This window comes from Danio aesculapii, chromosome 17 (genome assembly GCF_903798145.1).
Source record: "Danio aesculapii chromosome 17, fDanAes4.1, whole genome shotgun sequence".
Lineage (NCBI taxonomy): Eukaryota > Metazoa > Chordata > Actinopteri > Cypriniformes > Danionidae > Danio > Danio aesculapii.
Genome location: NC_079451.1, coordinates 10,027,068 through 10,053,318, shown reverse-complemented (window position 1 = coordinate 10,053,318; position 26,251 = coordinate 10,027,068). Strand labels below are relative to the sequence as shown.

The 26,251-nt window shown below is 37.1% G+C and overlaps 1 protein-coding gene across 1 annotated transcript; it reads right to left on the bottom strand.

Moving 5' to 3' along the window:
- Positions 1 to 1,754: 1,754 nt before the first annotated feature.
- hhipl2 (HHIP-like 2) lies at positions 1,755 to 22,277 on the bottom strand. The gene is made up of 9 exons (XM_056476906.1): positions 21,907 to 22,277; positions 18,339 to 18,991; positions 15,988 to 16,131; positions 13,542 to 13,873; positions 10,094 to 10,220; positions 9,738 to 9,883; positions 5,937 to 6,018; positions 5,066 to 5,148; positions 1,755 to 2,759 (listed from the first exon to the last, which is right to left on the bottom strand). Exons 1-9 carry the CDS (start codon positions 22,237 to 22,239, stop codon positions 2,215 to 2,217), a joined length of 2,445 nt encoding a protein of 814 aa, XP_056332881.1. The 5' UTR covers positions 22,240 to 22,277; the 3' UTR covers positions 1,755 to 2,214.
- Between the last annotated feature and the right edge of the window lie 3,974 nt (positions 22,278 to 26,251).

Sequence of the window (26,251 nt, the reverse complement as noted above, 5' to 3'; positions counted from 1 at the left end):
TCTTCTATATGAATGGACTGAAAACCCTTGCTTCACTGCACTCTCAACATGCCAAAACAAAACAGACCACTGCTTCTCTTATTTTCGTCAGATAGCTCTGTGCGCCCACAGTTAAATATAGCCTGTGAGGAAAAAATGCCCGATGTCATGCACTCCAGCACCAAGAGTAATATTTGTGTGATTGTTTTACAGCAATTTCGGAGTACACTTTTTCAACTTTTTTTTGTTTGTTTTCAGTGCAAAAACAAATGTTTTGTGAAATGACAGTCAGCAAACTATCAGTTCTTGAATATTCATGTCCCAGTTTTAAATATTATGCAAATATATGAATAAAATGTGATCAGTACAACATAATAAATGATTAAATAGGTCAATTTAAAAGAGTTCTTTTTAACTGTTCAACAGTAGTGGCTCATCTGATATTACTTGTTTTAACTGACCCAGTATTGCAAATGACCAAGGCCCAATCCCAATTTTAATTTATAACCCTATCCCTATGTCTACGTATACGCTATGGAGTATGTGTTTTTAATTAATTCATATGGATATTGAGCGTAATGCACTGCATTAGCATTGATGCTAATCTTCCTTATGAATGGACTGAAAACCCTTGCTCCACTGTGCTCTCAACATGCCAAAACAAAACAGACCACTGCATCTCTCATTTTTGTCAGATCGCTCTGAGCACTCGCAGTTGAATATAGTCTGAGGAAAAAATGCCCGATGTCATGCGCTCCAGCACCAAGAGCTTTGCAAATATTTGTGTATTTTTGTTTTACAGGAATTTTGGAGTACTCTTTTGCCTTTTGTTTTTGTACAAAAACAATTGTTTTGTGAAATAAGTTAGCAAATGATCAGTTCTTGAATTTTCATGTCCCTGTTTTAAATATTGTGCAAATATATAAAAATGTGATCAGTACAACATAATAAATGATTAAATAGGTTAATTTAAAAATCTGTTCAACAGTAGTGGCTCATCTGACATTACTTTTTAAAACTGACCCAGTATTGCAAATGACCAAGGCCCAATCCCAATTTTCATTTATAACCTTATCCCTATGCATACCCCTATGTCTTCCCCATGTCCCTTGAAAAATAGTGTGTATGGATAAAAATGTTCCTCTAAGAAATGGCACATCTTGCAGAGTGTTTTGAATTAATTTAAATGGAAGTTGAGCACAATGCTCTCTGTAAGTGTTGATGTTAATCTTTTGTATGAATGAACTGAAAACACTCAGCATCCCAGAAGAAATACACCATTACTCTGTATCACTCTGTATGCCTGCAGTTATAAAAACATCAACTCTGTGCTGAAAAAGTGCTCCATGTCATGCGCCCCAGTACTAAGAGCATTTATACAGGTTGCCTAGCAACATAAAAAGCACAGCGCACTGCTTAAATGTCAACAAAATGTCTGGTGCATCACACTTCCCCTTACCCCTAAACCTTCAAGCAAAAGAGAATCGGGACACCCCTACCACTTTGCATGAACACACGAACCAAGGTATAGGATTGGGATTCAACCCAGAGGTTTAGCAACAAGAAATACTTAATTTACACCCCCATATAGACTTGGTTTGGATCAACATCAAATAGGATTTTACTGTAAACAAGCCAAAAGACTTTATTGAATGAACCATTTTTGCTTGCACCACGAAAAAAACTATGGACGGTGTGCGTGTGTATATATATATATATATATATATATATATATATATATATATATATATATATATATATATATTTATGCCTTCTGTCTGTGTCTATTAAGGGAAATGCAATGCCACTTACTTTTCAGAAATGTGCACTTTAGGCTTCCTTAGGTATGCCATAAAATTACACATTTTACAATGCGACGTATTTTAGTTTCAAAGAGTTATGTTTAAGAAGGTCTTTCAACAGCATTCTCGTTTTTGTATTTAGAATTTCTCTATATAATTTTAGTCTTGATCTAAAATAGAGATCCGAACTAATTACTCGACCGCATTCCAAAAATAAGCTCAGCATCTGAAGAATGCTCCCGTGTTGCATGCTAAAGGGAATCAACCGCTGGAGCAGGACTGTTGTGGTTTTCTCTTTGGCCTTTCACATCACACATCTGACTGACCTCAGAGCCAAAAACTTCATTGATACATTGTTGAACGGGCTATCTTTGAATTCTCATTACTGCGCTACATTACTACCGTCTAATTACTACACCACATGCGCGCTCATTTAAACAGCTTTTTTCTTCTTTGCGAGAATGCTGTTTTTTGTCTTTTTGCTGCTTGCTTGGGTCTTTTTAGTAACAGTCCCCTCAGGTTGGCTCTTCACAGGTTTCTTCATTTCTTGTCCATTCTTTTTAGTCTTCTGTAACCAAACATTGGGCTTTGGCACCGCTTTTGGTTTCGTTTGAGGTTTAAGTGGTTTGATGTTCTTTTTCTCTGGAGCTCCTTTAATTGACGCTTTGGGTTTTACAGTGGATGGTTTTACAGGGGCTTTTTTATCCTTCTTGGATTGAAGCATTAATTTCTTGTGGGCAGGAACTTTCTTTTGTGTTTTTGTGCTCACGTTCACTTTTTTCTCGTTTTGCTGAGTGGCCTTCTTGGACTTTTCTTGGCTCAATTTTGCTGTAGTGGTTGGGCCTGTTTTTTTTTTCTTTGCTGCAGATGTGCTGGGTTTGGCTCTTGTGGGCTGGCGCGTGCCTGGTGGTTTAGTGGGCCGTATGATCCTTTCCAGTGGGGATCTCGTAGGTGTTTCACTTATGCCAAGCACAGTCACTAAAAAAAGAACAATATATTTATATCAGTCACGATATCAGTCAGTATATCAGTTACTTACGTTTGATTGTCTTCGCTAGAAACTAACTGTTGAAATAATGACAAACAAAAAATGGGAATAGATACAGAAGATGGATAGATATACAGTACATATTTTATAACCACATTGAACACTAAATCATAACTTTTGTGTAACATTACATAATAAGTTTGGTAACATAACATCTTTGGCAAAAGAAATATAATACATTTTAAATTCAAAAAAGGTGTTGCAAATTGTGAAATTTCAATTAAATGTAATATTTATTTATGGTTTTCTTGATTGCCCCCCCCCCTCCTCCGCCACAATTTTTTGCACCATGTTGTTTTCTTAGACGAGTTCTAGTGTTGACTTTGATACTGACAAATCTAATTAAAAATAAGAATCTAACCTTATTGTATAGCATCCCATAAAATATATATTGATATACCATCATTCTGTACTGCATAATGCAGATATTATTATTATTAACATATTAGAAAAGGTCAAAGGCAATAAACATTTGTTTAACAACATATGGTTGATGGAAGAATTCTTTTTCAAAATTTTCCCAAGTGATGTTTAAGAGAGCAAGGACAATTTCATAGTATTTCCTATTATATACGGAATACAATCACTGGCCAGTTTACTAGGTAAAATGCCCAACTGTTCGTTAATGCAAATTTCTAATCAGCCAATCACATGGCAGCAACTCAATGCATTTTGGCATGTAGACATGGTCAAGACAATCTACTGCAGTTCAAACCGAGCATCAGAATGGGGAAGAAAGGTGATTTAAGTCACTTTGAACGTGGCATAGTTGTTGTTGCCAGACGGGCTGCTCTGAGTATTTCAGAAACTGCTGATCTACTGGGATCAGAGGAGAATGGCTAGATTGGTTCGTGCTGATAGAAGGGCAACAGTAACTCAAATAACGACTCGCACCTCTGAACGCACAACCTGTCCAACCATAAGGCGGATGGGCTACAGCAGCAGAAGACCACACGAGATGCCACTCCTGTCATCTAAGAACAGGAAACTGAGGCTACAATTCGCACAGGCTCACTAAAATTAGACAATAGAATATTGGAAAATTGTTACTTGGTCTGATGAGTCTCGATTTCTGCTTCGACATTCAGATGGTAGGGTCAGAATTTGGCATCAACAACATGAAAGCATTTATCCATCCTGCCTTGTATCAACAGTTCAGGCTGCTGGTGGTGGTGTAATGGTGTGGGTGATATTTTCTTGACACACTTTGGGCCCATTAATACCAATTGAGCATCGTGTCAACACCACAGCCTACCTGAGTATTGTTGCTGACCATGTCCATCCCTTGATGACCACAGTTTACCCATCTTCTGATGGCTACTTCCAGCAGAATAACGCGCCATTTCATGAAGCGCAAATCATCTCTGACTGGTTTCTTAGACATGACAATGAGTTCACTCTACTCAAATGGCCTCCACAGTCACCAGAACTCAATCCAATAGAGCAACTTTGGGATGTGGTGGAAGGGAGATTCGCATCATGGATGAGCAATTGCGTGATGCTATCATGTCAATGTGGACCAAAGTCTCTGAGGAACATTTCCAGTATCTTGTTGAATCATGCCACGAAGGATTAAGGCAGTTCTGAAAGCACAAGGGGGTCCAACCCGGTAATAGTAAGGTGTACCTAATAAAGTGGCCAGTGAGTGTGTGCGTATGTATGTACTGTATGTATGTATGTATATGTGTGTGTGTATGTATATATATATATATATATATATATATATATATATATATATATATATATATATATATATATGTATATACATGTCTGGATTTTAAAAAATTTAAGTCAATATTATTAGCGCCCTAATAATTTTTTTATTAGCTACAAAACAAACCACTGTTGTCCAATAATTTGCCTAATTAACCTAACTTGCCTAGTTAACCTAGTTACCTAGTTAAGCCTCTAAAATGCACTTTAAGCTAAATACTAGAATCTTCTAAATACTATAATTCTTACTAGAATTATGTACTGTCATCATGGCAAAAATAAAAGAAGTCAGTTATTAGAAAATAGCTATTGAAACTATTATGCTTAGAAAAAAAAACTTTCGCTTCAAATAGTCAAATAGCCAAATATTGTCCTATCCTAACAAAGTTTCAGGTTCCAGGCGATACAACTGAATTTCATGAAGGGTCACAAAAGTCCTGATAGATTTACCAGTTTAACAAATGTACACATTTTTGTCATTTTGCTTAGTCAACACAAATATTTAAATGTTAAATATCCTTACATTCTCTAGGCGTAAATGGCACTTTCTTCCCTCTGACCTTTACAGGAAGTGGCTTGTATTTGCATTTTCCTGGAGGAGCCCTCCTGTCAATAAAAGACCCCATTAAACATAAAAAACGTAGGCCTCTTTTAGCACTACGAGTGTAAAAGGAGCTTGAAAATGGGAAATTAATTCTACTTAAATGTACTGTGTACACAAGTCTGTGCGCATGAGAAGACAGTGACCTCCTACTGCTCCGATTACAAATGAATCTCTGTTTTGCTTCCACTTGGCTATAGAGAATATGAAACAGCTGGGATTGATGCTGGTAGGATTGAATTCAGATGTGTCTATAATCTCTGCAGTCGCAATTGTGCCAGCAGAAAGTCACTCTTGATTTATCCATCCGTTGATTATTTAAAACAGCTCACGCTTGGTTGTTTATAAAGTGCAGTCTTTGAATTATATTTGTGTCATTTGTCTTTTACTAGATTCAGGCTATTTTAAAGGCAGTGCACTAAGATAAAATAAAAGAGACACTTCCATGCTGCATAGTATAGGATGTCCACATATTCTGGAGCTATCACTGTTTATGATCCGAGATAGAGAGACAATAGTAGATTTCCAGAGGTCTGGATGGAAAACATTTGGTGAAAGCAGGCGCCGCAGATTCCAAGATTCCAAAGGGATATAGCAGCACATGATGCTTCAGCCGACACGTCCTGTGGTCCGTCTGTCTCCCAGCATGATGTCTTAACTGGGAGTTATCTTATATATATTAGGAATGCTTTTAATGTGGAATTTACAGTCTCTTTATGAGATTGATTTGATCAAATTGGGCCAACTGTATACTTGCTTGGGAATGAATCCAAAGTGAATGAAATAAACATACCTGGACGGATCCACGAATTTGTAAAGGGTGCCAAATGGAGACATTGCACTGGGGTAGGAGGTCGCCAGAAAATAAAGTTCTCCTTCAGGATGAAAATAAAACATATTATGAATGCTTGAAAGCTACTATTATGGCCTTAAGAAACACTCCATTTAAAAACTAAAATCCAATTACAACTCCCGCAGATTTAAATAGTTAAGTTTTACCATTTTTGAATCCATTCAGCTGATCTGGTCTGGCAGGAACAATTTTAGCTTAGCTTAGCATAAATCATTGAATTGGATTAGACCATTAGCATCTCGATCAAAGAGCTTCGATAATTTTCCTATTTCAAGCTTGACACTTTGTTACATCATGTATTGAGTATAGGGCTGGGCGATTAATCGAAAGGTAATCTAAATCGACATTCAGAACATATAGTTGATCAAATTTTTCCAGGTCAATTTTTTTCATTTACATTCCCTCCTGTGTGTGGAGTCACATGACCCCGCTTTGTCAAGGCTAATTGATACTTATTATATTATGATTTACTTATACTATTCTGAAATTACACTTCTGCAAAGCGCACGCGTATGACCCGGCGCAGACTTCGCATACCTGCAAACCTCTCAAAAAAATTTAACTAAATGTCACAATGACACGTAGCATAAGCTATGTGATTGGTTGGTTTGATAGCGGTGATGAGGGTGGGTGGTGCGGAGAGCCGTGTTTTAGGGAAAGTGTGATTTCATTTCAGTTTTTCACCATTGATGTTCAATAAATAATCATCAGTGGTGGAAAGAGTACTGAAAAATTATACTTGAGTAAAAGTACCTTTACTTGCCTAAAAATGTAGTGTGAGTAAAGTAAAAGTATCAGTTGTAAATATTACTCAAAGTATGAGTAAAAAGTAGACCTTTCAAAAGTACCCAAGAGAAGTACTCATAAAAAAACTGATGCATTTACATTTAATTTGTGGATTTATGTGTAAACGTAACTGTAGTACATTTAGTTATTGCCCAACAGGCACAAAACGTGATAAGACGCTAATATTAGGTTAGATTTAGGTTGTGATGTCAGATGACAAAAACTCATTGTCTAGACAGCGTCTAAGTACTATGTTATTTTGATGTCCAATAACTACGTGAATAGACATTAATATTTGGTTGATTTTAGGTTGTGTTAGAAAGTTACCAAAATCCAATGTCGAGCCAACATCTCAAACCAATGTCATCTTGACGTCAAATACTGACATTTATTTTACAGGTATGGTAACCAAAATCCAACATCTCATAGACGTCATAGTGGTAACGTCCACACAACGTCAAGCTGTAACATCATTAGACGTTGATATTTGGTTGGTTTTAGGTTAGACATTGATGTTGGCCTGATGCTGAGTTCTAACGTCAACGCGATATTCATTTCCAAACAAAATGCAACGTCCCCAGGATATTGGGGTACAACGTCAATCTGGCGTCATGTTGACATCTTGTGTCTGCTGGGTTTTTAAGGCCAATTCCGTCATCATACAGTAAACATCCGTCATTTTCTCATCAGTGACCTGCATCTAAACAGTCTGGGTCAACGATTTTGAACATCTTCTTGGACACTTTTATTGCTTCCAAACAGTTTGCTGCAATTATAAAGCGCAACTGTCTTGAGGTAGTTCATTATGATGCGATTTACTTCTTTACTTCTATGTGCGATTTGGATTGGACAGGAATTACAGGACTGAGTTTTCTAATCTGCATAGACAAGAAAAAAATAGTGAAGCAGGTTGAAGGAAAGTAGTAGAGGAAAAGTACCAATACTGCACTAAAAATGTACTTAAGTGAAAGTTGTAATGAAATACGTCTGGTTGATCTTCCTCCATTTGTTACGAAGTACACATTTTTAAAACTACTTAGTAAATTTCAATTTCTGAAAAAAACTACTCAATTACAGTAATTTCAGTATTTGTGATTTGTTTCTTCACACCACTGATACTCATAGATAGTGTGTTTTTACTTCAATTATTTTAAAATCAAGTAATGCACCCTTTATTTAAACATCTCTCACTTGTAATATGCAAGCAAAACTTACAAGTGAACTATGAGGGCAAAAATAGCAAATAAATAAACAAAAAAATCGTTCATTAATTGTAATTGAGTTAAAATGTGCAATGAATCGATATTTTTAAATCGCCCAGCCCTAGTACTGACACATACAGCAAATGAAAAGTTGCTATTTTATAGGTTAATATGGCTAACTATGTAACTATATAAATGCGCTTTACTTACTTATTTACTTACATTACTATACTCGTGTTAAAGCATAATAATCAATAAATCAATGTATATTACTCAGCGCCTGATGGGAACGCCAAGATGTGCAGAATGCGCATAACTGAGTAGGATAAACTTTTTATTTGATAAGAAAAGATGCGCATAAAGTCTGAAGGAAACACTTTTACCAAACAAATTCCAGTATCCGCGTTAAAGTCATGTGATCTTGTTATAAGATATCATGTGATGATAAAAATGTGTGCGAATGGACAAACCAGCAGGCTGAGCACTTAAAACTTCTGAAATGTTGTTTTGCTCATTCTAAAACCCTTAACCATTTTAGTATTAGTGTTATTGTATTATTAATAACCTCCAAAACTATCAAGAGCATCTGTGCTCTGTGTCTGATGCCTTCACATGTTCATTGCGTGATGGCAATTGTCTTCTGAGGTGCAAGTAATTTATTAAATAAAGAAAAGATTCGCGCAGCTTTTTATTTTTGACATTTGGTGCCAGATAATCAGGAAGTGACGATTTTGTTCTCTTAGGCCTCATTTACACTGCCAGTTAAATGTGACCCAATTTTTTTGCTCATATGTGACACAGATGGAATCTGTTCAATGACCGTGTAAACACGAAAAAAACGCATGCATTCGGATATTCTGAGAACGGTTTCTGGCCTCCTTTATATGTGGAAACAAATCAGATATAAATCGGATATGCGACAATGCGACTATCATGTAAACAGGCAGATCGGATTTATTGAGGCATTCTGTTTTGTACGTCATTAAACTTGCGACAATGTAGTGCTCCTCTGCGGTTTATGACGTAGAAGGAAGAGCGTGTGTGGAAACACCGACGCTGTAAAAAACAACAACAGAGGAAACATGAAGGGAAGTGGTCAGTGGTCAACAGCAGAAGTTACCTGTCTTTATGCCCTTTGGGGTGATGAGTCAGTTCAATATAAGATTAAATAGTTAAAATTTCCTCTGAATGGTGAACACGTCATATAAACCATAGGCGCAAGCTGCGATGACGGCCCTTTTCCTCCTCCTCCTCTGCCTCAAAATCATTTTAAAGCTAAAAGCAAGACAATTTCTTCTATTGTGGCTAGTGTGGCGCAGACACTAAAACCTGCCTTTACACATGCGCGAGGTCGTAAATTGTATAGCGAGTCTAAACGCATGATTCGTATATAGGTCACAATTAAAAGAACGTTTAAACAGACAGGCCAAAAAATTACATATAGGCAACAAATTAGAATTGGGCTGTGTAAACGGGGCCTTTGATTCAATGCATGGTTTATTTACAGTACATCTTTTACATGATATTCCACTTTTGCGCATAAATTTAATTCACGTCTTTGAATGGAAACATAGCTAGTGATTTATGCTAAGCTAAGCTAGGCTAAAAGTGCTCCCGCTAGACCCTGTGATCGCCTGAATGGATTACACAAATGGTAAAACTCCAATGTTTAACTCTTGGGACTTGTCAGATGAGCCTTTTTAAGGGTATCCTATAGTGTTCCTTTAATATCAAGCCTTTTGCACAAACACACCTGCTTCATCCTCAGCGAATGAGATGATGAACTTGTGGTGATGATTTATAAGGCCAGGAAAAGAGCAGGTTTTGGTGTCGCCCATACACACATTCTTTTCCTTCCAGCTCCCAGTTTTCTTATCCTCCTCCAGAGCCATTAATCGTCTGAGTGAGAACAAAGGCTCGAATTGTCATTGCGTCCAGAAAAAAAAGCAGTGACAAAATGACCTAAAATGACTCTCGTGTGCTTTAAGTTTATAGTTATAGATTTTCCAAGCACCGAGAGTCGATTATGCATGACAGACGCATGATTTACTTAAGCTGTTCAATACAACATCTGTTTCAATGCTTGATATATGAGTTGGTGCTGCTCACCCGCTCATAAAGTCTCCAAATATGTAGAGCCCATTGAGATTTGGTGATTCGCATCCTCTATATACATAACCTCCAGTTACGGATTTCCCAACATGGTGTCCATAGGCATGTATCGGAAGGATATCATCTGTAAAGACAAAATATGGTTGTGTGTTATGTGTTTAAAAAAAGTCTTGTGTGTCATGTGACTTAAATTGATCCCGTGAAGTGCTTTGAAATGTGCATTTTTATTAAATGTTTGACGTAATTTCAACTGAAACACGATGATGAGATGGTGGGACATAAAGTAGCTCCTCCCCTTTTTAAAAAACAGCCAGTAGTGTTTTGTTTTATCACAGCTCAGCCAGTGAGAGTGGTTGAGCTCAAATGCACCAAATGAAAAGCAAATGTGAAGTGTCTTGAAAGGGGCGGTGCATGTCAGATACTAGAAAGCATTTGATTGGGTTGATGTGAATAAAACCGTTGGTCCATTTGGGTGGAAGTGAAAAACTACAAGCTTTACATGTTTATATCAGTTTTATATCTTCCAAAAAATGCAAATTTTGTCACTAACTTTGTTACTAACATCTAAAAATCTTTATTTAAATTTCATGGGACTTTAAATGAGATTTGAGAACTATGCAAAAGAAAAGGGTTTACGTGTACAACATGAGTTTTTGCATAGTTTGAAACCATTGATGTAACAAATTTCCAGTTTGGGGAGAATCTGTTGTCGTAAAACACAACTGTAGCCTATTATAAACATTGACGTCTTTTAATCTCTTTAAGCTTAAACATTACCATCAGTACTGTCTTCTTTCATTGAATAAAATACAAATAAAACTGAATGACATAGGAATTAAGTAAATTGATTTATTTTTGCACTATTCATTTAAAGCAGTAGCTCATCCAACAACCACAACTTTTGTTACTCTTTATCTACAGTCAAGTAGTTTTAATCAACTACATTTTAATGAATGTCGTCTTTTAACAGAAAAAAAACAACAAGATATTCTGAAGACATTTGGGGAAAAAACAACCATTGACATCCAAAGTACGAACAAAAAATACCCTGGAAGTCAATGTCTTTTTTCAAGAATATTCTTTGGTAAATCTTTCTTTGGGATTAACAGAAAAAAAACTCAGGCAGGTTTAGTACAAGTAAAGGATGAGTAAATGATAGCAGAATTTTAACCCTTGTGTACTGTTTAAAGTTACTGTTTCGTTATGTTTGTGGCTGTTTTTGCCCCATTGACTTCAATTATAATGACATTTTTTGCAAATTTTCCCTGTTCCCAAATGGAAAAAACACTAACAATCGATTATATGGTGTCATGGCTTTGCAATCAAAAAATTTAGTTTTAATGGAAGTCAATGGGGGAAAAACAGCCATGAACATAATGTAAGGATAGTACATTTGCCCAGAGTATTGTTGTGTTTTTGAAACTTTTCAAAGCATTTTCCTGAAATATGTGTCAAAATGAACACATGAAATGAAATGAGACTGCTTCCTGAAAGACCACATTGACAGACGAGTCTCCACATTGATCCCGTGGGACAGCCTACTCACACCTGCAGTTCTCCATGATGGACGTCCAGCGTTCTCCAGTGTCTAGATTGCAGCTCTGCAGAAGACGTTTGGGTAACACTTTATAATAACTACACACTATGAATCATTTAATAGCATTAGCATGTAGTGAATTAATTATTTGTTAAGCATAAACTCGACATTAATATGCGGTAACAAAGGCTGTACTATTGACTTATAACCACATTTTTATAATGTGCTCAATAACTGTACTTTCATACTTTGTGACTGGTTGATTTTTCATTAAATTAAGTATCACATTATTTACAAACTATTTGTATTTAAGAGTAGTTGGAGGTTTTTAAGATCATTCAAAATGAGTTAGTAAATGATTAATAAACTATTGAAATCAACGTTTATATGTCTTATTATTCAGACATATAATAATAGATAGTTTGTATGTCAATAAATGCTTTAGTAACTCAACTTCATGCAGTTTTGTGACCTAATCTAAAGTGAGGACTATTTATGCTTCATAAATCCCTTATAGATGACCATTAAAGGCTCATAATCAAATGAACAATAATCTTTACAATCTTTTCTAAAAAGTAAAATTACTGTAAAGTTTAAACATGGCTGAATAACAGGAGTGTCAAAATACGACATAAATTGGATAAAACAACAACAACAATATAATAAATTAATAATATAATAAGATGCAATATTTAAAGTGTACAGTAATTTTATATTAGAGAAGCTTGCAAAGATTTATTTTTCATTTGATACAGTTTCATTTGTGTATCTTCAAATGAATAGGAATGAATAAAGTCGTTTATTTTCTTTTTTCCTTTTAAGAATTTAACTGATCCTATTTGTCATTAAGGGATTTATAACACACATAGTCCTCACTTTAGATTAGGTCACAAAACTAGATGAAGTTGAGTTAATGAAGTATTTATAACATTTATATAAATGTTAATTTGAATAGTTTATTAATCATTTACTAACTCATTTTGAATGATCTTAAAAAGCAACCAACTATGCTCAAATAACTGGTTTGTAAATAATGTGATACTTAATTTAGTAATGAAAAATAAATCATTAACAAAGTTGGAAAATACAAGTATTAAGCACATTATACATATGCTTATAAGTCAAGACTACAGCATCTGTAGCTGCAGTTATAAACGTTTACTAATGTAGAGTTAATAATTAACAAATAATGAATTCACTAGATGCTAATGCTTGATAAATGGTTCATAGTGTGTAGTTATTATAAAGTGTTACCGAAGTTGGACAAGAGGAGAAATGGTCGTGCCCAACTGAGCATGGTTTCTCTCAAGGTGTTCTTTTCTTCAATTTCATCAGTTGGTGAAGTTTTGTTCCTTGTCACTGTTGCCACTGGCTTGCTTGGTTTGGGACTTGAGGAGCTGCACATCAATGGATTTGATCTCAGTGTTTGGACTTTCAGCAGTGAAAATGAAACCACACTGAACTGAACTAAACTGAATTTCAACACTGAAAACTGGACGGACAGTTTCAATTTACTAGAACTTCTATGTTAAGCTGCTTTGACACAATCTACGCTGTAAAAGCGCTGTAGAAATCAACATGAATTGAATGAGATTTTTCACCAAAAATCATTCCATTTGCTAAAACTGAGAAAATTGTGGCCAAATTAAGACTCAAGAGTGAATGAAAGCATCACTAACAGCACACAAGGGTTAATTTTTCTGTGAACTATCCTTTTATAATGATTTTGAAAACTCCTCAATTTCCAGAAATCAGGAGCACACATTTATGGACTGACCAGTGGTATGAAGTTCTCCAGTGACCAGTTTCATTGAGCTGTAAAAATTTTTGAAATGCTCCATTTGATCTGTCACTTTCTCTGACTCAGATGTGTGTGTGAGTGTGTGTTTATTCTGTGATTCAGCTCACCTAGAGAAGAGTTCTGGCATAATTTCATATCAAAGCATTCAAAGCCTTCTTTTGCCCTCCATCCATAATTTCCTCCCTTGACAATGATGTCAACCTCTTCATAGCGATTCTGACCCACATCTCCACAGAAGATTCTCCCTCTGCCGTAACGAGTCAGCGGATCCCCTCGATCCACCGAGCAGCGCCACATATTCCTCACACCATACGCGTAGACCTCTGGCTTTGCATCAGGATGTTTCCGAAAGGGATTGTCTAGAGGAATCCTATAGGGCTTCCCATCTATACTTCTGCCATCCACATCAATTCGAAGGGCTTTTCCCAGCAGTGCTGATCTGAAACATATTTGCATAGCAGGTAAAGCTTTTAGGATAAAGTGTCTGAAAGGGAGGAAATGGAAAGAGTTTTATTTAAGCTTTGCAATGCTCATACAATCTCATAAATAAAGGTATGAAAGCTGTCACTAGGGCAGTACCTTTCCAAAAGGTACAGGTCTGAAGTGTCCATTTTGGCATTAGTGTACATACACTCACCAGCCACTTTATTAGGTACTTCTTACTAGTACCGGGTTGGACACTGGTACATGGTGGTCACAAAACAATGGACATGGTCAGCAACAATACATAGGTAGGCTGTGCTGTTGACACGATGCTCAATTGGTACTAATGAGCCAAAAGTGTGCCGAGAAAATATCACCCACACCATTACACCACCACCAGCCTGAACTGCTGATACAAGGCAGAATGGATCCATGCTTTCATGTTGTTGATGCCAAATTCTGACCCTACCATCCGAATGTCGCAGCAGAAATCGAGACTCATCAGACCAGGCAACGTTTTTCCAATCTTCTATTGTCTGATTTTGGTGAGCCTTTGCAAATTGTAGCCTCAGTTTCCTGTTCTTCAATGACAGTAGTGGCACCTGGTGTGGTCTTCTGCTGTTGTAGCCCATCTGCCTCAAGATTAGACATGTTGTGCTTTCAGAGATGCTCTTCTGCATACCTCGGTTGTAACGAGCGGTTATTTGAGTTACTGTTGCCTTTATATCAGTTGGAACCAGTCTGGCCATTCTCCTCTTACCTCTGGCATCAACAAGGCAGACCATTCTCTGTAAACTTTAGAGATGGTTGTGCATGAAAATCCCAGTAGATCAGCAGTTTCTAAAATACTTAGACCAGCCTGTCTGGCACCAACATCCATGCCACGTTCAAAGTCAGTTAAATGCCTTTTCTTCCCCATTCTATTTCTTGGTTTGAACTGCAGCAGACTGTCTTGACCATGTCTACATGCCTAAATGCATTGAGTTGCTGCCATGTGATCGGCTGATTAGAAATTTGCGTTAACGTGCAGTTGGACAGGTGTACCTAATAAAGTGTGTATAAGTGTAAATACAGTCCCGAAAGATGCTTTTCCATTGCGTGGCACTGTATAATTCGGCATGTTTCGACTCACTTTTGTTTGACTTTGGCCAGCTCGGTTTACATTTTACATTGGATTATCACTAAGGTTGCGCAACCTCTACTGCCGTGACATCATCATTTCCTTTACAGGTTATCCCACCCAGCACTCACTCTTCTACTGACCACAATGCTCCTATTTCAGATGTCTTTTACTTGCTGTGGTATAGAAATGGTTTAATTGTGTGAACCAGCAGTACAGCGGGGGTGACTTTTTCAAATATAGCGAGTTTGGTGTCTCACGCTCCAATGACGCTGGTAGTGATGAATATTTTAAACTAATCAGTGATCAGTAGTGTGTATCTGTTTTGGTTGTGATGCAGCTCTTTTGAAACCCAACACAGAATTCACCTCACAAGATTCTAGGTACAGAATGCAGTAAAAAAGCCCCTAAAAGTAAACTATACTAAACCAAAGGACACTGTAACATGCCTTATAGGGCTCCTATTTTACCTTTTTTACTAGATGTAGGACAAGTCTTTGGTGTCAGAATGTGTCTGTAAACAGATCTTTTGATCCCAGTTTCTTTCAAATCCTGTCTTGTGGGCATGATTATACAAGTTACTATAGAGACCTGTTAATACGAGCCTGTCAATCAATTTGGTGGGTAGGGAAAACTGCACTGTTATGTTCAGTTGTGGTCAGCCTCAAATTCTTTTCGAGAGGACCATGTAATATGATTAATCGTGGCTGGTCTCTCATCTGTAATCTTCTCCTTTTCCTCTCTTTACCAGGAGAAGCTCTCGAGACCTACCTGAATTCTAGAATGCTTATTGACCAGGCTGGAGCCTTGAGCCCAATTATCTCAGAGCTCAGGGTTTTCTCCCGGGACAGCATGCCAAACCTGCTAAAAGCGTCAAGCAATATCTAAGTGCGAACTCTTAAAGAGAACAAAAATTAACTTTTTAAAAAAGCACCACCCCAGTGACAGTTTTTGTACCTTTATTTTGAGAGTGAACTAGTTTACTAGAAAAGTTTCAAAACTGTTCTTACCTGTTTTGGGCATTTCCAAACCTGCCAAAGGGGTCTCCTGCTTTCCCGCCATCTCCAGTAAAAATGTACAGATATCCGTCTAGACCAAACAGAATCTGCCCGCCATTATGGTTTGCTGCAGGCTCCTCAATCTCAAGAAGAACTCTAAGAAAGAATTAGGGAAAAGTAATCATGATTAAAATTGATTGCTATTCCAAACTTCCAAACTCCAAACTAAAGGGATGGTTCATCCAAAAACTAAAATTTACCCACTATTTACTCATTCTCGAGTGGTTCCAAACCTTTACGAGTTTATGAGTATTTATCGCATTTAACGTGTATGGCCATACACCCAAAGCGCTTCACAATCATAAGGGGGAGGGTCTCGCCAAACGACCACCAGTGTGCAGCATCCACTTGAATGATGCGATGCCACAGGACAACACTGCCAGTGCGCTCACCTCACACCAGCTATAGGTGGAGGCACAGTGATAGAGCCAATTTGGTGGATGGGGATGATTGGGAGGCCATGATGGTTAAGGGCCGGTGGAGGGAATTTGGCCAGGACACCGGGGTTACACTCCTCCTCTTTACGAGAAGTGCCATGGGACTTTTAATGACTACAGAGAGTCAGGACGCCGTCTTTCGGATGAGATGCTCATCTGAAAGACGGCACCCATTGACAGTATGGTGTCCCCATTACTTTTACTGGGGCATTAGAACTTGCATAGACCACAGGTTGAGTGCCCCTGTCGGCCTCACAACACTTTATTTTATTTAACGCTAAAGAAGATATGTTGAACTAGCAGAGTACTCCCGATCTTCTACCTTCTGTTTGAATGTCTTTGTAAGAAAAATGCATACAATTTACATACAATTCACAGTGATTTGGAGTAATGTGATCGCTTTGTTTGACAAATTTCTTTAACTTCACTTCAGTTTTCACAGATACCTATATAGTCACAGTCAGTTATATGTCTAGTCATGTACGACAACCCACTCTTACACACTTATCTGGATGTTTCTAGGCTAATTCAGGTATGTTTAATTTGGATTGAAAGAGAGCATTCTGATTGGCTGTTTGGTTATAAGTGAGAGTGCAAGAACAAAAACTAAAGTGACAAAACTAAGCAAAGGACTCAAGCCAAGAGGGAACACAAAGAATTTTTGCTAACGATATGGAGACATCAGATTATGAGATATTTTTGCTCAAGCAAATCCCTGTGTGGATGATCGAGAAGTACTGTGAAAATGTTACACAAATGCTGCATTTTTTACAATTTGCATGAGTCTAGCACTAGTTCTGGTTTCAATTTGACCGTTTTTCTCAACCTTGTTCCTGGGGGACCACGAGCTCTGCGCATTTTCCTTGTTTTTTTTTTTAACCAAACATACCTGATTCAGATCATCAGCTCATTAGTAGAATCTGACAGAGCTTTAATATGTGTGACAGACAACGGAGATATGCAGTGCTGGTGATCCTCCAGGAATGTGGTTGAGAAACACTGGTACAGATAATGCCACCTACAGATATGGAAAGGTACATACTCTCATGCAGGGGGGTATTTACAGAGATCTACTTTGCTGCAGGATCTGATTTCCTTTCAAGCTGCAAGCTTAATCAAACACACCTGTCTTCAGGACCGTCGTAAGCCTAACTGTCACTATAGGCATATGGCAATCGTGCCGCCTCACTGTGTTCATGTTCACGCAAGTGAAGCGCCGGGTGGGGGTGGGGGGGCTTGTCGTGAACGAAAGTGAAAGTGATTGGTAGGTGTCTAGATGCTGCCCCTAGCAAGATGCCTCCTTGGGCAATCACCTATATTGCCCATGCCTAAATCCACCACAGCTTGTCTTTGATTACCAAGTGCTCCTTCAAATCCTACTTATGCCATGGTCACACACAGAGCTTGCGCTTGTCAAGTCCTGTCTTGTGGCGCAAAAAGAGGTGAGGTAAACAGATGTTGATAAAGCAAGCATTTGCTCCATATTTTAGACTTCTGTACAGTGAGGTCACATTTTGATCTTCTATTGGTCTCACACAACCATATGATGCGATTTCGCAGGTTATCAAGCTTGAACTTTCGAGCTTGCATTTCCGATCTGATGCATTTGCTTGCACATGAATAGAAGTCTATGGGGCAAAAAGTGCAGTGTGACGGCAGCTTTAGTTTGTTTAGTTGTGCTTTGTCAGGGTTGGAGCTAAACTCCAGGAAGCTAGATCTCCAGGAAAAGGGCTGAACACCCCTGGTTTAGTGTGTTCACGCACAGCTATTTGGACTAGGCCTGGCCTTTGAGGTAATTGAATGGCATTATTTTGGAGTAAACTCTAAATTTAAATGTGTGTAATAGCATGAATCAAAACTACTCACCTCTCAGAATAGGGGTCTGCAATGTTCATGTCATGAGCTGATACTTTCATCTCACTGATGCGGACTTTCTCCAGTTTGCCGTTGGTCAAAATGGAGTAGTAGATGTAAAAGCGCCCATTTTTTCTGTAATTCGGATGGAAAGCAAGACCCAGGAAACCTCGTTCATCTCCTAGCCATGGCGTGGTCAACACCTCCCCACTGATGTCCAGGAAGGGCTGCTCCAGGCGGCTGCCGTCTCTCAGGTAGACCCATACAAATCCTATCTGCTCTGCCACAAACATGCGGTGTGTGTCATCTCCACTGTGGATCATCAGCACAGGGTTCCTCAGCCCATTGGCCACTTCCATCAAGCACAGCTGAAAGCAGCCTCTGGTGTCTTCCACCACCTTGCCCAGACTGCTATACAGATCATTGTTACTCACAACATTAGGGTAGCAATAGTCTTGGTCGGGGAGATTAATGAGGTTACAGAAATGCAAGGGGTCTGTTTCGCATGTCTCCTGCAGGGTCCGGCTGTTGGTTAGATACTTGACCACAGACTGGCACTTGCTGTGGAAGTCTGAGCAGTAAGAGGAACACAGTCCGGGCAGGTGGCGCACTGGAGTATACGGGTCTTCAGCATCAAAAAGGTGTGCAGCATAAGGAGAACACTCCTGCAAAATTGTACAAGTAAGAAAAATACATTTTTAGCAGCGTAAAGGGTCATACCTAGTTTAGTCTGTATGATTTTCAAAGTAATCGCGTTACAGATGTTTTCACACTGCAGGACTATCTGCGCATTCCATGGCTGCTGTGGTCACACAAGGTGGAACGGCGGCAGGTGTTTCACACTGCATGACTTTACAGTAGAAGAATCGCCGACACAACCAAACACACACGAGATGGGACATGTAAACAATGCAAGGTCACGTAGTATATCTTTTGTTATTAACTACATAATGAGAAACAAGCCTTTAGTGGGGTAGAAAATGTACTTATGTTGCTCACCTGGGTTTTAAAAAGAATTAGCAATTTCTCTCCAACTTTTTTCTTTGTTGTGGTAGTGCTCAGATGACACATCATGGGTGCTCCACTAGTTTTTCCCAATTGTTTTCCCTCCATTTCTTGTGTCCAATTAGACAGACAAGAGCCCTTTTCTCAACCGAAGCCATGCTTGTTGATATTGTGGTCTATACATGTGATCCTTTGATATATGTGGTCCTTTGTAACTCCTCCCTCAACTTCCCACTGGCCTAAAGCTCCTCTCTCACTGGCTGTAGGTAATCGCCGATGTTATTTTCAATCAGAACACATTTCACAAGGCGTGATTTTTCACAGACAAGTCCAGATATTTAGCATGCCAAATATCTCACAGGTGTTGGCGACTCAATGGCGATTCTCCCAGATCGCATCTTTGATAGTTCACCTTGTGTGATTGTTACTCACATGAACGAGCACCAATTTGATTTCAGGCATTTGTCTGCGATTTCTCAAAACCTGTCAGCGAGTCAAAATCACGTCAAAATCACGCCAAAATCGTGCAGTCTGAACTTGGCATTAGTTCATTTAAAATGAAATTCTGTTATTAATTACTCGCCCTCATTTCTTTTCAATCCCCTCTGACCTTCAGAAGACAAATCAAGATATTTTAGATTAAATTTGAGAGCTCCCTCATCCTCCATAGACAGCAATGGTCCTGAGTCCAGAAAAAGAAACAAAAGCATTGTCAAAACATTGCATGTGACTTCAATGGTTCAACTGTCATCATACGAAGCTCCAAAAACACTTTCTCAAAGTTAATTGCAGATTTTTTTTTTGACACACAAAAGTTTTCTTGGAGACTTTAATGATTACAGTTAAACCACTGAAGTCACATAGGATGTTTTGACAATGTCTTTGGTTCCTTTTCTTGACTTTGAAATGTTTCAGGACGGCTGCTGTCTGTGGAGGATGAGGGAGATCTCTTATTCAATCTAAAATATCTTAATTTGCATTCTGAATATGAACAAAGGTCTCGAGGGTTTGCAATGACAGGGTGAGTCACCTTTTTTTGGGTGAACTTACCCTTTAATAGTCCCAGTTACAAGAGGCCAGCTGTTAGTCTTTGATATTCTATAGGGATTTTCCCTGTTTCTGGACTATTACTTCCTGAAGGCCTCCTGAAGACATTGAGCTCATCTTGGGTCAGTCCAAGTCCATATATTCAAGAATTTGTGAGCATGACACTTGAGGGCTACAAGACTTGGAATAGATTTACATACCATCTCCTGCTTATGATTCACAAACGTAGGCATTCAATGCATTACATAATGAAAGTGTGGACTTTTATAAAAACCCACCTGCTTGTAGCTTCACAATAACCCTTAGACCTTGATTGGCTTGTTCAGGTTTGTTTGTTTAGGGTTGGAGGGAATCTTTGCCGAACTGTGGCTCACCAGGACCAAACATGCCCTGTGCAGGTTGCCATTTGAGATTCTTCCAGTTTCAACCTCTTCAGGTTTTAGTCTGGACTCTGACTCTATTATCAAGGCTGTCACTTTTGAGCAAATAAATTGTTACACGGTAGAATAAGAATGAAAGGTTTCTAAAGGATACCATACCCTTGAAATGGGACACAACTACCAAGTCTAACCTTTGTTATCAAAAACTCTTCATTTAGCTGGTTCATGTGTATTTTATTATGTTTGGTGCTGAACTTTGCAGGCAGGACTAACTTTAACATGGCTTGATCTTGATAAATGTAAGTTAATAGATTTTTTTTTTTTTGCATCTTCTTGTCTTATTTACTTTTGAGAAATGAGGATAATGCAAAACGTCTAACTTCAGCTTCTCACTGAGCATTTTTATCTGTGCCACATTATATAATAGTCCACATCCCACCTCCCTTCTCTTCCCATAAGAAGAAAAAAGACTGATCAAATCAAATGTATGGGCAATAATAAAATCAGTTTTATAATAGTATATGCAGACACAGCTACAGAGATAAACAGCATGATCTGTGCTAAAAATTGCAATCCATTATTAATCTACAACAACAAAACAGCTCATTATGATTAATATGATTACCATAAAATAAAATTGAAATACACATCATTATAATTATGTGTTTTTGTTGTTGTTTTCTGACAAGAGTTTGTGATATTTGTCAGCAAACTCATCATGATAAGATATCGATCGGCGAACTTGATTTAAAAATAATAAGTTATCATTACACTCCTTTTATTTCGGATATTAAATGTTATTGTGTTATTCTATTAAGGTCTGGACATTTCCTTTTGCTGTTGCTGTTGTTTTTCAGAAAATGACAATTGAAAGAGATTATTTTCACAAATGTTTAAAGGATTATTTCCACAAATATTGATTTATTAAGTCCAAAACGTGTTATTTAGTGCAAAAGTGCGTTGTTTGACCATCTATTTTTATTTGAAATGTACAATTAATGTCATCAGTCGTGTACAAAGTGAAACAAAAATATGCTTTGCTTAAATTACACGCGTTCTGTAAAACCTTAGATTTTTGTAACTGTATGTACAACAGTTTAGACATCACTACATGTTTTTTCCTAAAAGTATAATAGCATATACTGTACCTGACACATAATGTCCTTTACCAAATCACCGCACACTGTATACGCTTCTTCGCCAATCAGATCCATTATATCCCAGTATCTCATAGCAATATTGCTGTCCGTTTTCTGGTCACAACAACCAAATTTCTCATAGTGCCTGCAAAACTCGAGGTGTGAAGTTGGTTTGAAAGGTGGCTGGAAGTCCAGACACTGAGGATGCGCTAAAGCACGTCTCAAATAAGAAAAGTAAATTGTTATAATGAGTCCTTGGAGCCATTTGGTCTTCTTGGTCAGGAAACTTCCCTCAGGCCAGTTTGCACGGTGTTGATTTAGTGAGTCCGGCTCTCTCGGCATTTTTGACGTGTGCTGTGGAGTAAAGGAGTATGTTTGCTCTTTAGCGTATGTGTGTGTGTGTGTGTGTGTGTGGGTCTGTGTGTACAGTACGACTGCTTCTGCGTGCGTGTGTGTGTGTGTGTGTGTGTGTGCGTGCGCGAGCTTGTCCCACGCTTTGGAGCGCGTGTGCAATTTGATTGCTGAATATCAAGATACACATTTTTCGCGACAATCAACATTAAAAAACAGATTTAAAAAAAATTAAATTATGTTTGTACAATTAGATAAGCTACTCACTTTTGGAAATGTAAGTGTATTTGTTTGTTTTAAATAGGTATAATTTTACGGATAATTAGCGTTTTTTCAGTCAATGCTGACGGTATAAAACAATTACATTCAGCATTACTTTCTGCTTTTACAATACAGCTACATATTCAAATATAATTTTAGGTTCCGCCCAGTTCTTCTCAAACTATAATACACAACAAAACCAAAAGAATACCACTTGATGAATAACCTATACCTAAACTTAACATGAAATTACCACAGTAGCCTATTGCAAAATTGTGTTTATAAAGTTAGGAATTGGCCTACACGCACATCAAATTATTTGCCAGGTTGAGACTGACTGGCACAAAAAAAGTCAATGAACTTTAGTTGATTAATTTCTGTTCAAAAGCTCTAACTGATGTCTCTTAAAACAAACTCGTGTGTGCTACCTAGTGGACAAACGTAATGTAAATAATAACGTCATGCCCACACTGTAACAAATGATATGATCACTTAGTCATGACAGCTTATGTTTTTAGTTAATTGTAACTTATTAAACTAAGTTAATCATGTTCTAGCTTAATTTTATAAGTTACGCAAGTTGTTTTAAATCCGTTTAATATAATGTAAGTTCAAATGACTCATATGGTATTTCAGCTTTAAGGCAACCAGCATTTTTAAGGTGTAATCTTGCAGATCTTTTATCTTTTTTTGTGTTATTCATTCATTCATTCATTCATTCATTCATTCATTTTCTTTTCGGCTTAGTCCCTTTATTAATCTGGGGTTGCCACAGCGGAATGAACCGCCAACTTACCCAGCATATGTTTTACACAGCGGATGCTCTTCCTGCTGCAAACATCCATACACACACTATGGACAATTTAGCTTATTCAATTCACCTGTACCTCATGTCTTTGGACTTGTGGGGAAAACCGGAGCACCCGAAAGAAAATCCACGTGAACATGTGGAGGAACTCCAAATAGAAATGCCAACTGACCCATCTGAGGCTTAAACCAGTGACTTTCTTGCTGTGAGGCGATCGTGCTACCCATTGCGCCACCGTGACGCCCCCTCTTTTCTCTTATATTGACATCAAAGTTTCCTTGAAGAATTTTAATCATCAATGGTGGAATTTTTCTATTCCATTCCTATATATATATATATATATATATATATATATATATATATATATATATATATATATATATATATATATATATATATATATATATATATAAATTGAAATGTTAAATCTTTGGACAATATTTTTTTCTATATTATTCATAATCCATATCATCAAGAAATGCATCTGTTTGTGAATGGGAATTTTTGGTATAGACGTTTTCTTGTTCATACAGCATCTAAATTCTTGCTTCCTTGCTATTGGCGAGTTTTCAAAACTTCACTGCATTTCTTATATACTGTAATGTCTTTAGAAGAAAGTCTGTATCCCACATGCATTAACCAGCTGCTGGCTTGCAATGACAGACAAGCTCAAAGAGCTCTTTATGACTTTCCTCATATAATCCATTCGAATGCAGTGATTCAACAACATGAACTGGCAAGTGTTTAATATGCTGTACCTAAAGAGTGTTATCATTGTGTATCTCATCTATGACAGTTCACCTTAATGAACTTGATGAAACCAGGAAAAGAGTGCATCGTTTTTAGAAAGGGAACAAGACTTTGCAAGTTAAACCCTCAAAATGCTAATCATTTTTATCTTTTTTATTTATCTTTAAGGTGTCTTTATGTGGTAAATGTTTGCCAAGTGATTCTTAAAAAGAACAATGAGACAATATTTGACTAGATATTTTTCAAGACACTTTTGTACTGCTTAAAGTGACATATAAAGGCTTAACTAGGTTAATTAGGTTAACTTGGCAGGTTATTACAGGTAATTAGGCAAGTCATTGTATTTGTCACACACACACACACGTATTTATATATATCTTTTTCAGAGAGAAAGTCTTATTTTACTTAAGGTTGTTTTAACTTTTAAATGGCTGGAATAAAAGCCGTTTTATTTATTTATTTTCTAAAGTTCAGCCTTTATATTGCACTTTAAGCTGAATACTAGGATCTTGCAAAATAACAAAACAAATATTATTTACTGTCATCATGACCAAGACAAAATAAATGAGTTATTAGAAATAGTTTTTTAAAACTATCATGTTTAAAATGTTTCCTCTGCACTTGGGAAATATTTAAAAAAAATTAAATAAAATGAACCTAAATGCCACTTTTTACAAGAAGTCTCTGATGTCCATATGTAGTGTGTGAGTGTGAATGTGACGTTTTAGCTCTAAATAACCCACAAATCATTTTTATAACTCTCTGAAACTGCCCCTTTTAGGCTTTGATCCACAGTGTGCTATTTTGATGACTGTCACTTTAAATTCAGATGAGATTGTGCTCTTTTTAAAAGAGGGCGGAGCTACAGATGTCTTTGCGTTAGCATAATGACAGATTCAAAACAGGACTAATGTTCTCTCTGTGAAAAACTAAAAATGTGAAAAGAAGGCAGTCTACAGAGATAATTTGTGCATCCTAAAACTCCACATTTATAATTAGTTACTGACATTAGCTTCATATATAATAATAATAATATAATATAATATATATATATATATATATATATATACATATATATATATAGATAGATAGATAGATAGATAGATAGATAGATAGATAGATAGATAGATAGATAGATAGATAGATAGATAGATAGATAGATATAGATATCTATATAGATAGATAGATAGATAGATAGATAGATAGATAGATAGATAGATAGATAGATAGATAGATAGATAGATAGATAGATAGATAGATAGATAGATAGATAGATAGATAGATAGATAGATAGAATTGTAAGTCTTTATAAATTCTAATTGTTTAAGTGAGAAGTCATGGCTTACCAGTTGTTTAATTAAATTATATTAATTCAAAAGGTGTTGTCTTCATAAAATGTATAGGCTACTCAAATAAATGTTCTCACCTGAATTGAAAAATACATTGCATCATGGTAAAGCATCACATCACTTACATTACCCAAACTCGCTGCTGGAGGGCCAGTGTCCTGCAGAGTTTAGCTCCAACCCCAAAAGGATAAGGTTGAACCAGCTAACCAAGTACATTCTAGGCATGCTAGACATCCTGGCAGGTGTATTGAAAAGAGTTGGAGCTAAACTCTGCAGGGATACTGACCTTTTAAGACTGAGTTTAGACACCCCTGATATAACTGGTACAGCAGGCACAGAAGATCGACATGTCCTAAGATTGATGATGAACCCCAACATTCTGAGTGTTTTGTTTGGAAATGAAAATCAGGTTGACGTCAATGTCCAATATCAACCTAAAATCAACCAAATATCAACGTCTAATGATGTCACAGCTTTGGTTGCCTGACATCACAACCTAAATCTAACCTAATATTAACATCTTGTGACGTTGTGTGCCTGCTGGGATGGTAATATTTAAAAACGTTAAACTTTTTTTTTTTGACATTTACTGGAGTATTAAGTTATATGTAAACAATATTCATAAATAGTTTTTAACTGCCTATGGTAATAGCACTATTTACATCATACACATTGATATTAAGGTTTAGGAAGTGAAATTTCTGCTCTGTTGATTGTAAACCAACTTAAAAAAAAAAAGATTGTATGCAAAACTACTTGAGCAACCTTTTTCAGACCCTCTTTATGAGCTTTTCATAATGTTTGCAGTACATCTGCCTTTAAGCTGTACCTACTG